We start from the raw sequence: 14,275 nt of genomic DNA on the forward strand, positions 1-14,275 counted from the left end.
TAGTGTGACCAAGATGTCAAGCACTTTCCAAGTGATGCTAAAATCGCTTGGTAAGCGCTTGTCAACCCGCATGCAGAAATGCAAGTGAAGAACGCTTCACATCCGCAAGTCCCTGGCAGGAAAACGCATGTACAATCCGCATGTACAATCTGCATGCGTTTTTTTCTGCCAGGGAGATGCAAAAACGCTCAGGAAAAAATCCTGAGCATTTCTGCATCGTGGCCACATAGCCTTACCGTTTCCCATCCCTCGGTTGGTTGAGCTTGATGGACATTTATCTTTTTTCAAGTGTATTTACTATGTACAGTGGCATAGTTGAAGATGAAATTATCTCTAAAAGGCTTGAAGTTAAAGATGTCACATTTCCTTTGTATTTTAAGCAAAAAATATATAGATTTTCATCTTTTACATTTTAAAAATTACAAAAAGTAAAATGGGCCTATGCAAAAGTTTGGGCACCCTGCATGGTTAGTACCTAGTAGCACCCCCTTTTGAAAGTATCAGAGCTTTTAAAAGCTTTTTGTAGCAAGACAAGAGTCTTTCAATTCTTGTTTGAGGGATTTTCATCCATTCTTCCAGTTCTGTGAGATTCCTGGGTTGTCTTGCATGCACTGCTAATTTGAGGTCAAGCAACAGATTTTCAAGGATGTTCAGATCAGGGGACTGTGAGAGCCATTGTAAAACCTTCAGCTTGCGCTTTTTGAAGTAGTCTATTGTGAATTTTGACATGTGTTCATTATCCATTTGTAGAAGCCATCCTCTTTTCAACTTTAGCCTTTTTACAGATGGTGTTATGTTTGCATCAAGAATTTGTTGAAATTTCATTGAATCCATTCCTCCCTCTACCTGTGAAATTGATTGATCGACCTCCATGCTTAATGGTTGGCGAGATGTTCTTTTCCTGAAATTCTGTGCCCTTTTTTCTCCACACATACCTTTGATCATTGCTGCCAAAGACTTCTATTTTAACCTCATCGGTTCATAGGACTTGTTTGCAAAATGCATCAGGCTTGTTTGGATGTTCTTTTGCATACTTCTGATGCTAAATTTTATGGTGAGGGCGCAGGAGAGGTTTTCTTCTGATGACTCTCCCATGAAGTCCCTATTTGTGCCGGTGTCTCTGAAGAGTAAAACAATGTACCACAACTCCAGAGTCTGCTAAATCTTTCTGAAGGTCTTTGCAGTCATGCGGGGATTCTAATTTGTCTCTCTAGCAATCCTACGAGCAGCTCTCACTGAAATTTAGCTTGGTCTTCCAGAACTTATCTTGACCTCCACTGTTCCTGTTAACTGCCATTTCTTAAAGGGGTATTCCCATCTCCAAGATTCTATCCCAATAAGGTAGCAGGTGTAATAATAATAATATTAGCAAATACCTCCAATTAGAAATGTAGTATAGTTTTTCTGATTCACTATGTCTCTTTTCCTCATGTTCAGGCATTGCAGGACCTTAGGTATCCATGGTAACGACCACTGATATAGTGACAGTTAGTTAACTAGTTGCTAGTGGTCATAACCACGGATACCTAATTTTGAACTGATAAAAGGGCAACTTGAAAATGCTTTGCTATCTTCTTATGACCTTCTCCTACTTTGTGGGCTTCCACCATTTTCATTTTCAGTGTGCTAAGCAGCTGCTTAGAAGAGCCTATTTTTGGCACAAGGTTAGCGGAGGCTGGGTTTTTATAAAGCTGGGAAATTTGCATCACCCGGCCTTTCCTAACGATGATAGTGAACAAGCCATAACCCTAACAGGCTAATTAAGGTCTGAAACATTGGTCAAAGTTATCTGAGCGCACACATCTCCAAGGGTGCCCAAACTTTTGCATCGGCCCATTTCCCTTTTTGTAATTTATACAATGAAAAAAGACAATATATTTTTTTTGCCTAAAATACAAAGGAAATATGTCATCTTTAACTTTAGCCCTTTTAGAGATCATTTCATCTTCACAATAACAGTAATTTTGACCAGGGGTGCCCAAACTTTTACATGCCTGTAGGGGTTCAGCCCTACTGGACATTGATTGTTGACACTGCGACTTTAGGAGACCATGCTCCCCTCTGGGTTTTCTACTTTAGTATTAGTCGCTCCCCCCCCCTCAGGTTGGTTGCTGTGTGCTGAGGAAGACAGATGAACCAGCAAGCAGAGGGGCCTCGTGTGTGTCTGAGGGAACAGAGAGACTCCTGCAGTGTTCCCTGATAAGGGGAGGCTATAAAAAGAAACTGTTAATCTATGGAAAGATAAGAGTACAGACTTTAGGAAGATTTGTTGCCCGGACTGTGTCAAAGAGTAGAGAAATACATCCCTTTTTGAAGAACGGTTTCCCTGAAGACAGGAGACCTGAGGTAACAGACAGCACAGAGTGTCAGCCATTCCTCAATAGTGAAAGTGAAACAAGAATTGCCTGCCTGCAGAGGAAAGAGATCCAATATGCAGGAGAAAGGGCTCAAGTGAATTGATTCGGGACAGTTACACCAGTAATAAGCGGCGGCCGCCATCTGCATCTGATCTGCGCAATTGTGAGTGACTCACCCGTGTTGAACTGTGTTAGGCTTAAGCGTAGTTTTCTTTAGTTAGGGTGCTGTAGCAGCGTGGCGCGAACAGCGGAAAGCCAGATAAAGAATTAGCTTAGAGTAGTTTGTGAAACTTGATGTGTACTGTTTGTATTGAGCTTTCATTGCCATAGCTGGAGCATAGTTTTGAGACTCGCTTCAGCTATTTCTTCCTATGTCCATGTTATTAATATTGTCATTGTAAATACTGTTATTCTCATTTCCCGGCATATAAGTCGTTTGTACATAATAAAGCCGGAGTTTTGTTTCCGTCTTCTCGTCTGCTGTGCCGTACTTGAATCCTGCCTTGCGGTGTTCTTTGGACACCGCTACATGCCATTGTATCTATGTAACTATAGAATGGATTTCCTCTTTAGATTCATACACACGTGGTCAAAATTGTTGGTACCCCTCGTTTAATGAAAGAAAAATCCACAATGGTCACAGAAATAACTTGCATCCGACAAAAGTAATAATAAATTAAAAATCTATGAAAATGAACAAATGAAAGTCAGACATTGCTTTTCAACCCTGCTTCCACAGAATTTTAAAAAAAAATTAAACTCATGAAATAGGCCTGGACCGAAATGATGGCAGTCTTAACTTAATATTTTGTTGAACAACCTTTTGAGGCAATCACTGCAATCAAACGATTCCTGTAACTGTCAATGAGACTTCTGCACCTCTCGACAGGTATTTTGGCCCACTCCTCATGAGCAAACTGCTCCAGTTGTCTCGTGTTTGAAGGTTGCCTTTTCCAGACAGCATGTTTCAGCTCTTTCCAAAGATGCTTAATAGGATTTAGGTCAGGGCTCATAGAAGGCCACTTCAGAATAGTCCCATGTTTTCCTTTTAGCCATTCTTGAGTGTTTTTAGCTGTGTGTTTTGGTTCATTATCCTGCTGCAAGACCCGTGACCTGTGACTGAGACCAAGCTTTCTGACACTGGGCAGCACATTTCTCTCTAGAATCCCTTGATAGTCTTGAGATTTCATTATACCCTGCACAGATTCAAGACACCCTGTGCCAGATGCAGCAAAGCAGCCCCAGAACATAACAGAGCCTCCTCCATGTTGCACAGTAAGGACAGTGTTCTTTTCTTGATATGCTTCATTTTTCCGTCTGTGAACATAGAGCTGATGTGCCTTGCCAAAAACTTCCATTTTTGTCTCATCTGTCTATAGGACATTCTCCCAGAAGCTTTGTGGCTTGTCAACATGTAGTTTGGCAAACTCCAGTCTGGCTTTTTTATGATTTTTTTTCAATAATGGTGTTCCAATTGGTCATCTCCCATGAAGTTCACTTTGGATCAAACAACGACGGATGGTGCGATCTGACACTGATGTTCCTTGAGCTTGAAGTTCACCTTTAATCTCTTTAGATGTTATCCTGGGCTCTTTTGTTACCATTCATATTATCTCTTTGATTTGTCATCAATTTTCCTCCTGCGGCCACGTCCAGGGAGGTTGGCTATAGTCCCATGGATCTTTAAATTTCTGAATAATATGTACAACTGTAGTCACAGGAACATTAAGCTGCTTGGAGATTGTTTTATAACCTTTACCTTTAACATGCTGGTCTATAATTTTCTTTCTAATCTCCTGAGACAACTCTTTCCTTTGCTTCCTCTGGTCCATGGTGAGTGTGGTACACACCATGTCACTAAACAGCACAGTGAGTATCTGTAGCCCTATATACAGGCCCACTGACTGATTACAAGATTGTACACACCTGTGAAGCTAATTAGTGGACACAACTTGATTTAACATGTCCCTTTTGTCACATTATTTTCAGGGGTACCATCATTTCTATCCAGGCCTATTTCATGAGTTTAATTTTTTTATGAATGAATGTAGACAGGAGTGTTCTTTTGTAATTTTAAGATATGTATTAAAGATTGTGGCTCTCGATTTAATTTCCATTCAATACAATAAACATTTCAGACTATTTTTAATCTTTTGTTCATGGTTGTACATTTTTATTTTTCTAGGCACGGGCAGCATCTGGTTCTTCTGCTCTTTGGAGTTGGAAATGCTTTTAAGGTGAGTACGACAATGCAGAACCATGCAACTATTTACAATGATTACAGATGAAAAAAAACATCTCAGAAGGAATCATGTTTAGTAAACAGAGGCGTGCATTGGCACTGACATCTCAACCTGGCATTATCACACTGTGCATGTCATAGGAGAGTCTGATTCATAATCACTTATGAATTACCAGTTCCCTAAAACTGGAATCTGCCATCTCAGAATAAGCGTTGCGTAGAGACAGGTAATTCAAAGGGACATTAGCTCCGTGCACTGCTCCTTCATGGGGTGAAACAGTGATCAGCCACATTCCCATATAACACCTCCTTCCCACTGGCAAAAAAAATATGAGATGTATTCAGGTCACACATATTTAGAAACTAGAAAACTCATATGCAATTCATAGAGCAGTCAATGTTAGGTATATGGGACATGAGTTTTACATATACTAATCCTTGATGCTAGAAAGGGCAGATACACATGGGAGAGTGCTAAGTGTGTATTTCTTTAATATGCATATTATCATGTCAGTAATTCATTAATATTCATGAATTTTTTAGACATTAGCTATCATAAAGGGAAAAAAGATGACTTTCCAACACATCTTTTGCCACTTAAAGCAAACCTGTCATCAGGATTTTGCTAAGTAAACTGCAGGCATTGTCAGATTGCCACTGTTGCACTGATTAAAATGATACCTGGGTTGAAGAAATCCATCCTGTGGTTCTTGTTTAATCTGTGTTTGCAGTTTTGAGTTAATGAGATGTTCGTCCCCCGGGGCGGGACTGTGGGCGGGCCTTCTTTTGGTGCTCTGGCCTCATCATCATCATCCTGGGCTTAAATGACAAGTGACCTGCCTCCTATTATAAATACTGCGCCTGCGCTTTTAATATTTTGGCCTTCAAAAACAAAAAGTTTGGCTCCAATGGTGTCGGCGGCGCATGCGCAATAACATCTATCGGCAAACGATGCTCTCAATCTGCGCAAGATAGATGCCACTGCGCATGCGCTGCCTCTGGCGCCATTTTGTTTGAGCCAATTTTTTTTTTAACACCACAATATTAAATGCGCAAGCGCAGTGTTTAAAATAGGAGGCCGATCACTGAAAGTTCAGTTACCTGTCAATTAAGCCCAGGATGATGACGATGAGGCCAGAGCACCAAAAAAAAAACCACCCACAGTCCCGCACAAGCATCTCATTAACTCAGAACTGCAAACACAGATTAAACAAGAACCACAAGATGGATTTCTTCAACCCAGGTATCATTTTAATCAGTGTAACCATGCCAACCTGACACTGCCTGTAATTTACTTAGCAAAATCCTGATGACAGGTTCGTTTTAAAGGAAATCTGTCACCAGGTTTTTGCTATGTAATCTGAGCTGGAGCAGACAGAGACAGAAGAGGGTTCCTGTACAAGAACAATATATGGGCCCCTTTCAGTCCTATAGTTCATCATAATGTACAATTCCACCTGATTTGGAGGTATAAGCGGGCCCCCTTAACTCTTGGGTCCCTGTGCGGCTGCACCGATTGCACCAATAGTGTGTCCATCCCTGAATCTGAAAGCAGCATCCTGTAGGGAAAAAGACCCTGATTCCAGTGATGTGTTAGTTACTGAGCGGCTTGCTGTAGTTTTGATAAAATCACAGTTTTATCAGCTGCAGATCAAGCAGTTGTCTCCATGCTGAGCTCTATATAACCTCACCCATATCATTGATTGACAGCTTTCTGTGTTTCTGTGCATAGGCGGAAAGCAGCCAATCTGTGGTAGGGGCATAATTACACAGAATAGGAGCACTACATGGCACAGGACAACTAGTCCTCTAGTGATAATCTCCTTCTGGTAAAAAAAAAAATTTTGTTGAAACTATAATAAGCAGCCCAGTAAGTGACGCGTCACTGGAATCAGGGTCTCTGCCCCTACATCATGTTGCTCTCAGATTAAATAGCAAAAACGTGGTGACAGATTCTCTATAATACATAAATTGAACTATGTAGACAATAATTGTGCCAAGTCATATTGTCCTTGTGACGTAGACGATGTCTCACACTTGTCCCATCTGCGATGTGGTCATATAACCATAAAGTTTCGGGGTCACAAAGATGACACATTTCTTCAGTTCTTATTTCTATAAAATGACAATTAGAATTGCTTGATACCTGTGTATTTTTAAAATTAAGATGATTTCCAAAAAAGTGGGAAATTTATGCAGGAAATGGAAAACTTCTGCTTCTTCTACTTATTGAATAGTAATTAATTGGTAATTATAAATAAATCATCTACTTGTCTGGGAGTTTAATAGCTGTAATAGATATTTTGCTGTTCTTTCATGGTGTTCTTTTTCTGCTTGCAGTAGATGTACTTTACACCATGGTCAATATTACACAGTTGCCATCCCTCCTGGACTTGAAAAATAGATAAGGATGTCTGAACTGTTAATGTATACAAATGGCTCACCGAGAGCCTTTTAAAGGACTTCTAAGCCTAAAATTGCAGTTGTCTCAGATAAAAGAAACTAAAGTTACATTCACAAATAGTTTCAGTATGTAGAAGATTCTGGAGTTTATCCAACCAAATCCAGCTTGATCAAACAGTCTTTTGATCACATAAAACAGGACTCATACTGTGCAATAGTTGGTCAGTTTGGTTGAAAGATATCAAAATGGGAGATCAAAACCAAACAAGCAGTGCTGGGAAGACACTTGTTTTTACAGATCAGCCCTTGTCACAAGGCTTAAAGGGGAATGAGTCATGTTAGAAGATAGCATCTGTGGGAGTCCATGAGCTAGGATCCGCACCTATTGCCAAAACACAGTTGTTCTGGTTCTGAGTAAAGCATCATATCTCCTTTGATGCTTATCAGAGCCATCTATTACTAATGATGAGATGACAAATCATTGTCAAATGTCAGACTCAGTAAGCTAGGACCCCAATTTATTGCTAGAATGAAGATAGTACCTAAGACTTATTCCAAGTGGTAGAATTGAAAACAACATGTAAAATCGTATAGATACAGCTCACCCTCTTCAATCTCCATGTCTTGCATATTCCTATATGGGCAATCCACTCTTCTGTGCACAGATTAGGCTTGTGAGGCATCAAGCGGCTCTGATTAAAATCATAACAAAAAGTTCATGAGATTAAAAATAAAATAAATATTAAATCTGGGATGTAGCCATAGAAAAAAACGTTAACTGGCATGTTTCGAGTCTAGTTGACTTAGTGATAGATCACTAGACTCGTTAACTAGACTCGAAACGCGTCAGTTAACATCACGTATTTTAATGAAGTCGCAATAAAGTTTTTTTAATTCTTAGTCTAGTGCTGGATCGAAAAAACTTTTTGTTATGACTTTAAATAGAATTGAGATATTTGTGGCTGGATTATATGTATTGCAACTTTTACGCTTAAAACAATGTAGGAGCCTTCTTTGAATGTACAGTATATAGTAAATATGAAGCAATAGTTACGACTCCAAAGTAAGTTATGTATTTAGATGGACGTAAATTAACAATATAGACAGGCAATATAAAACATCAAAGGGCAAGAAATCTAAAAAATATATGTAAAAAAATACCAAGTTTTTCCTTTAACCCACTGGATTCCTTCTTCTTTTTGTAGATTTTATATTCCCCCGTCCTCTTTTCAATGGGAAACTAGCTAACCTCTTTCCCTTTAGTTAAAGCGAGTCTGTCAGCACAGAATCACTGTTCAAACCAAATATAGGCGCTTGGTGTGGCCAAAGTTTAAATACACCTTCCTACCTGCTTGATAACAATATCTACCTCCTGAGACCTCCAGGGGCAAAGATATCCTGAAAGTTGGGGATCTTATAAGTTTCTAAAAGACTTAACACATCCGACATGTGTGGGCATAACCTTGATCTAATAAGAATCAGAGGTTGGGTTTCTGTCATTTTTCATTTCTGTAAGACACAGCTCCCTGTGAGAGTGGTTCATTTTCCTATTCGGAGCGCTTCCCTCCATAAAATAAGAGCCATTTCTGTAATATCAGGTTCCGTACTTCTCTTTCGTTATTCCTTTTCATTTCATGTAATTGTATATCCTGTATTGTTTTGTTCCAAATTTGTAACATCTTTGTATAGTTTTTATAAACACTGCCTACCTTCCCGGATTAAGTATATAAAATTTAATAGCTCTGTTAAACTTACCCCTGAAGCCATACGCTACCTGTAACGGGTGTCCAATCAGCTTGTATAAACGATTGGTGGTGGCAGCTAGTAGTTCCTTTTGTTATTGTGGAGTTGGCAGTGATCATATTGGGGTATATAGATATATATATTCCATACATTGGAATCGGAGCTGTAAATACCATACCCTTACTGTGAGTTCCCTAATAACCGGCTTAGAAGCAGCCTCAGCCTTGTCCATCACTTGTCAGTCAATTGCGTAATTGTCCTGACGATTGGAGGCAGCAGAGCTCCGCTGAGAAACTGGTGGCAGCAAGCGGCGAGATCTCGCCAGTGTTATCCATGACATCTAGTGGCATCTGCACGACTCCCCCTGCTGTAATTCTTGACAATTATATTTGCTTATATAACGGCAACATATTTCATAGCGCTTTACAGACATTTTCATCAATGTCCTCATTAAGGCTTACAATCTGCATTCCCAGTGTGGAGGAAACCAACACAAACACGGGGAGAACATACAAACTCCTTGCAGATGTTGTCCTTTGTTGGGTTTGAACCCAGGACCCAGCAACAATGCTAACCACTGAGCCACCATTCTTCAGATATTTTTAGAAGCTTACAGATAGTCTTGTAAGGTACATATGTATTACTGACTTCTTTCTTTTTCTTTTTTATAATTTGTAGTTTTACGATGATGATGATGCATCAAGTATATACAAGGACTTGAACATTTGTAAAATGTTGTGAAATAGATATCAAAATCAAAAAAGGAGGACCAGATAGCCTTGGAGGGATGTACAATCAATTATCATCCAGATGGGGAGAACCCCATATAAATATCCCTCTCTATTAGGCTATAAAACTTAGCTTTTATTCATATATTCATTAAAATTGCATAAAGGATATTAAAATATTGTCCCTAATCTTCCTAAATCATTTTATTTAATATCATTTTTTCTTATTCTGATGACACTGCAGGGTGCCGCCATTTATGATAGAATAGGACAATGGTTTTTATAGCACACATTAGTTTTATAGCCTAATAGAGAGGGATATTTATATGAGGTTCTCCCCATCTGGATAATATGTGTAGTGAAATATGAATTTAAAAATGACAAATGGGCAAATTTGCAAACCTAGAACTGGAGGTTATTACTAATCAACCTTTTGAGTAATAACACCCTAACGGTGGGCTCATTTTTAAAGCAGACCTGTCACCAGGTCAAAAGTGTTAGTTTTTTGCTCTTATTTTCTTCCCATCACTCCCATGAGTATTCCACTTTTTGTATAATTGAAATCCACCACACAGTTCTAGCAACATGGCCATTTTTATTTAGTGGTCATTTTCCTTGTCTTTACCAAAGGGGCGTGGTTCAGAGGATTCTCTGTGGGTGTGTCTTTAGACTTCTTTGCATAACACAGGTCTACAAAAAAATATTTTTTGTAATCATCGCAGTTGACCTTGTACTTTTCAGAATCAGTTTTTTGTTCTGATTTCAAAAATGTATATCGTTTTTCTGTAGCAGGTATATTTTCCACAGAGTAGCATCATTATTATAAGGTATAGAAAATATACCGGCGACATTAAGAAAACAGTAATCTACATATCAGAAAAAAAATGCTTGACCTTACAAAACAGTTTTTATTGAACCAAAATATTTTCACATGCAAAATAGAAACCTAAAATTAAAAGTGCTTGACATTAGACTGTCATTGATACGATTTTCAGGGTTGTCCCTATATAGCAACCAACAGTAATCTGCCATCATTGAGTCATTCCAAAAACCCTGGTAGCGGTGTTCCATTACTTTTATGTCCTGGTGAAACCGCTCGCTTTGTTCATCGCTTACATCCCCAAGATTTGTAGGGAAGAAATCTAAATGTGAATGCAAAAAGTGCATTTTCAGAGACATGCGACATCCAAGACGCTGGTATGCATTTAGCAGTTCTTCAACACCTTCAACATATTCTGGAGATTTATTTTTTCCTAAGAAGTTTTCACAGATCCACTTGAAGCTTTTCCAAGCTCTCAATTCCTTATCATTTAGAGTTCCTTCAAACACATCATCTCTCATAAGGTCTCATGTGAGGACCAACAAATACCCCTTCCTTCAGTTTTGCTGGTGAAATGCTGGAGAATTTCTGTGAAATGTACTGGAACCCTTGTGAATTTGTCTTTGCCATGGCTTTCACAAAGTTTTTAATCAATCCCAACTTTATATGTAGTGGAGGAAGAAAGATTTTTGTTGGAGCAACTAAAGGATTATGCTGTACATTGTGTCCACCTGGAGCATAGATGTTTCTCTGTCCCCAATCACGTCGAACATAATGCTCTACTGTATTTCTACTGTCCCATAAACACAAAAAGCAACAATATTTTGTGAAACCTCCTTGCATTCCCATTAGCAGAACAATCACTTTCAAATCTCCACTGATATTCCATTGATGATGCTTATATTGTATAGCATCCAAAACAACTGACAGATTTTCATAACTTTCCTTTAGATGACATGAGTGAGCAATAGGAGTGATGTTAAGCATCGGGCAGTTGCTGGACCTGAAATTGGGTCAGAATCATCTGTGGTCTCCCATTCTTGTCCAGCTAGGGCAAATGTTGCTTAGCATCACCATCGGTCCCAACGCCTAGCCAGTGCACTAGAAGTACAGACTGTCTCTTGGGTCCTTGTTCCTAGTAGTGTTAAGCATAGGTTGCGGAGGGGAACAAGGGCTGCTACAGCCTAAGTCCAGGATGCACTGCACTGAGCATGCCCGTGACATGGCGGACCATGATTGGTGCTTTGGTGTCAGCTAATCCGGTGACCTGGCACCGCCTGATTGGCCGCGGGTGACGTCATCAGTAGTGCGACCAATAATGCGACACCTCCAATAATCATACATTTGATCTAATGCCTCTTCGGCAAAAATATATATAACTGAACATGAGGTTCTTAGTTTAACATTCTGATCAGACTGTATGAAGCCCACTGCCACGTCACGGCAAACCTCGTAGTGGGTCCCAACATTTCCTACCTGAATGGGAGCGGAGCCGTGCGCCAACCACCGCCACAGCGACAATGCACCAGCAGGGCGGGCAGCCTGGTGCCTCACAGCACCCATGCTGCAAGACCGAGTCCCCATGACTCCAGGCCACGCCGCCCCACAAACACAAAACCACAGCAACAATGGCCGACACACTGCACCAACACCACAAGAAAGAAGCATTGTGACTCACCTTCCTTAAGCTCTCATGTGAGAGCAAAAATAGGCTAGACCCTCATTGCAGTCTCCTCCTTTGGAGGTGCTGTCCATTCTCTTTTTCAACTTTTCATGTGTCACTCCTTAAGCCCGTTCGCCTGACAAAATTCGCTGAACCCCAATCTGCTACAGACACCAGGGGTGATGATCTCGAGGTGCAGGCTATTGTGGGGTCTAAGATGGTTCGTGAAAAGAATATATTTCCTGATACACTGGAGGGGTCATGGATCTAAGGATTGCTCCTGGGAACCAGTGGTCCACATTCATGCCCCCCCTGCTCATTGAGGAATGTGAGTGTCAAGTGGAGGGGGATGTTAGAAGGGGGGATAATGTTAAGTGTCGGGCGGTTGCTGGACCTGAAATTGGGTCAGAATCATCTGTGGTCTCCTATTCTGGTCCAGCCGGGGCAGATGCTGCTTAGCATTGCCGTCAGTCCCAACGCCTAGCCAGTGCACTAGAAGTACAGACTGTCTCTTGGGTCCTTGTTCCTAGTAGTGTTAAGCATAGGTTGCAGAGGGGAACAAGGGCTGCTACAGTCTAAGTCCAGGATGCCCTGCACTGAGCATGCCCGTGACATGGCATACCTTGATTGGTGCTTTGGTGTCAGCTGATCCGGTGACCTGGCACCGCCTGATTGGCCGCGGGTGACGTCATCAGTAGTGTGACCAATAATGCGACAGTGGGCAGGGCTTAGTCTTTAAATAGGTTGCCCACAAGCATGACGGCGTGCTCTGATCATTGAGCTAAGGTTGTGTTCATGTGTGGACGTTTGTCTGTTTGAGCTCCACGTGCTCTCTTGCTGCTCTAGCTTCCGACAGGCAGGTTTAGCTGGGGATAGGCAGTCTTAGCTGGAGGGAGGCAGGTAGTTCCGTTTGACAGTCTGGCTCCAACAAGGGGGTCTCTATACACCCCGAGCAGACTGCGGACTCCGTATTCCTGGCACCGCCTGTTAGCCACGTGGAGAGATACTCCGCAGTCCGGTCGCACACCGTCTGGGAGCACGTATACGCCGGCGTGAGTCACACACACTTCTTAGCATCTGCTGCGTAGCCTCTGTGCAGTTAACAGGGCTACGGCTATGTTATTTGTCGCACATCTGTCGTGAAGCTAACAGAGATAGTGCGAATCCCTTTTCCCGTCTCGGTGTGCAGTAACACTGGAGTGATTTATATATTAGTTGGTTGTTTTAGCTTCTTACCCGGAAGGTGTTCGGCCGCAGTCTTCTAGGCTGCATCGCGGACCCCGGGTTCGGTTGCTTTCCATTATTAATAAAGTTGTTTGCAACCGTCCCCATAACAGTATCAGAGCGCCAGGGTCTTGCTGAACATGGCTGACAACCAGCAACTGCAGCACTATATACAGCAACTTGAGGCCAGATTTAGGACTCTGGAACAAGCTGCCCCGGTGGCTGATATCACTGCAGTAGCTACCCAGGCAGCTTCTCAGGTGGCCAATCTGGTCAACACGGCTGCGGTGAATGCTGCGGCAGCTGCAATTGCCCCATTACCCCGTTTTGCTCTCCCGGAAAAATTTTCTGGCGACAGCAGATCCTGCAGAGGTTTTATTAATCTGTGCTCCATTCAGTTAGATAAGATGGAAGCACGGTTCCCCTCCGAAAGGGCCAAAGTGGGTTTTGTCATCTCGTTACTTTCTCACAGGGCCCTAGAGTGGGCTACCCCTCTGTGGGAGAGGAGTGACCCGGTAGTGGCTAATGCGGGTCTCTTTCTTAGAGCCCTAAAGACTGTTTTCCTAGGTCCTCAGGTCACGCATGATACGGCTCTTAAGCTTCTTGCGCTGGTCCGGGGTTCGGCCACCACCAGCCACTATGCCATCCAGTTCAGAACCTTAGCGGCTGAATTGGATTAGTCTGAGCGGTCGTTAATCTCGGTGTTCTAGAAGGGTCTGGCTGGGCATATTAAAAATGCTCTATCTACCAGAGAGATTCCAACCTCCCTGGAGGAGTTAATCTCTCTCGCTAACCGAATAGATTTGCGTCATGCAGAACACAAGTTAGAGCTGGAGGTCTCCAGACCTCAGTTTCGGTTGGCACCTTCATTCTCTAGACCCATTTCCAAACCCGCAACTTCCGACCCGGAGCCTGAGGCTATGGATATATCTCGGACTGAGTCTAGCCCCTCTTGTTCCCGACCTGCACATCCCATGGAGTACCCCATTAATAAGGGTTCCAAGCGGTCGGGAAAACGAGTGTGTCTAACCGCCGTTGGAGGAGGTGTGTTGGATTCCGGGGCTTCTTCCTCCAAATTATTGTATTCAGAACAAC

General features: G+C 41.8%; 1 protein-coding gene across 1 annotated transcript in view; it reads left to right on the plus strand.

The window, feature by feature from the left end:
* The window catches only part of LOC141155034 (UPF0462 protein C4orf33 homolog), a 134,360-nt gene that overhangs the window by 56,883 nt on the left and 63,202 nt on the right, over positions 1–14,275 (plus strand). The window contains exon 5 of the mRNA XM_073641654.1: positions 4,543–4,594. Within this exon, the coding sequence (XP_073497755.1) occupies positions 4,543–4,594 (52 nt within the window). The remainder of the gene's footprint in view (positions 1–4,542; positions 4,595–14,275) is intronic.

Source organism: Phyllobates terribilis, unplaced genomic scaffold (genome assembly GCF_046119375.1).
Source record: "Phyllobates terribilis strain yellow unplaced genomic scaffold, ASM4611937v1 Scaffold_1__5_contigs__length_1240528914, whole genome shotgun sequence".
In the NCBI taxonomy this organism is placed as follows: domain Eukaryota; kingdom Metazoa; phylum Chordata; class Amphibia; order Anura; family Dendrobatidae; genus Phyllobates; species Phyllobates terribilis.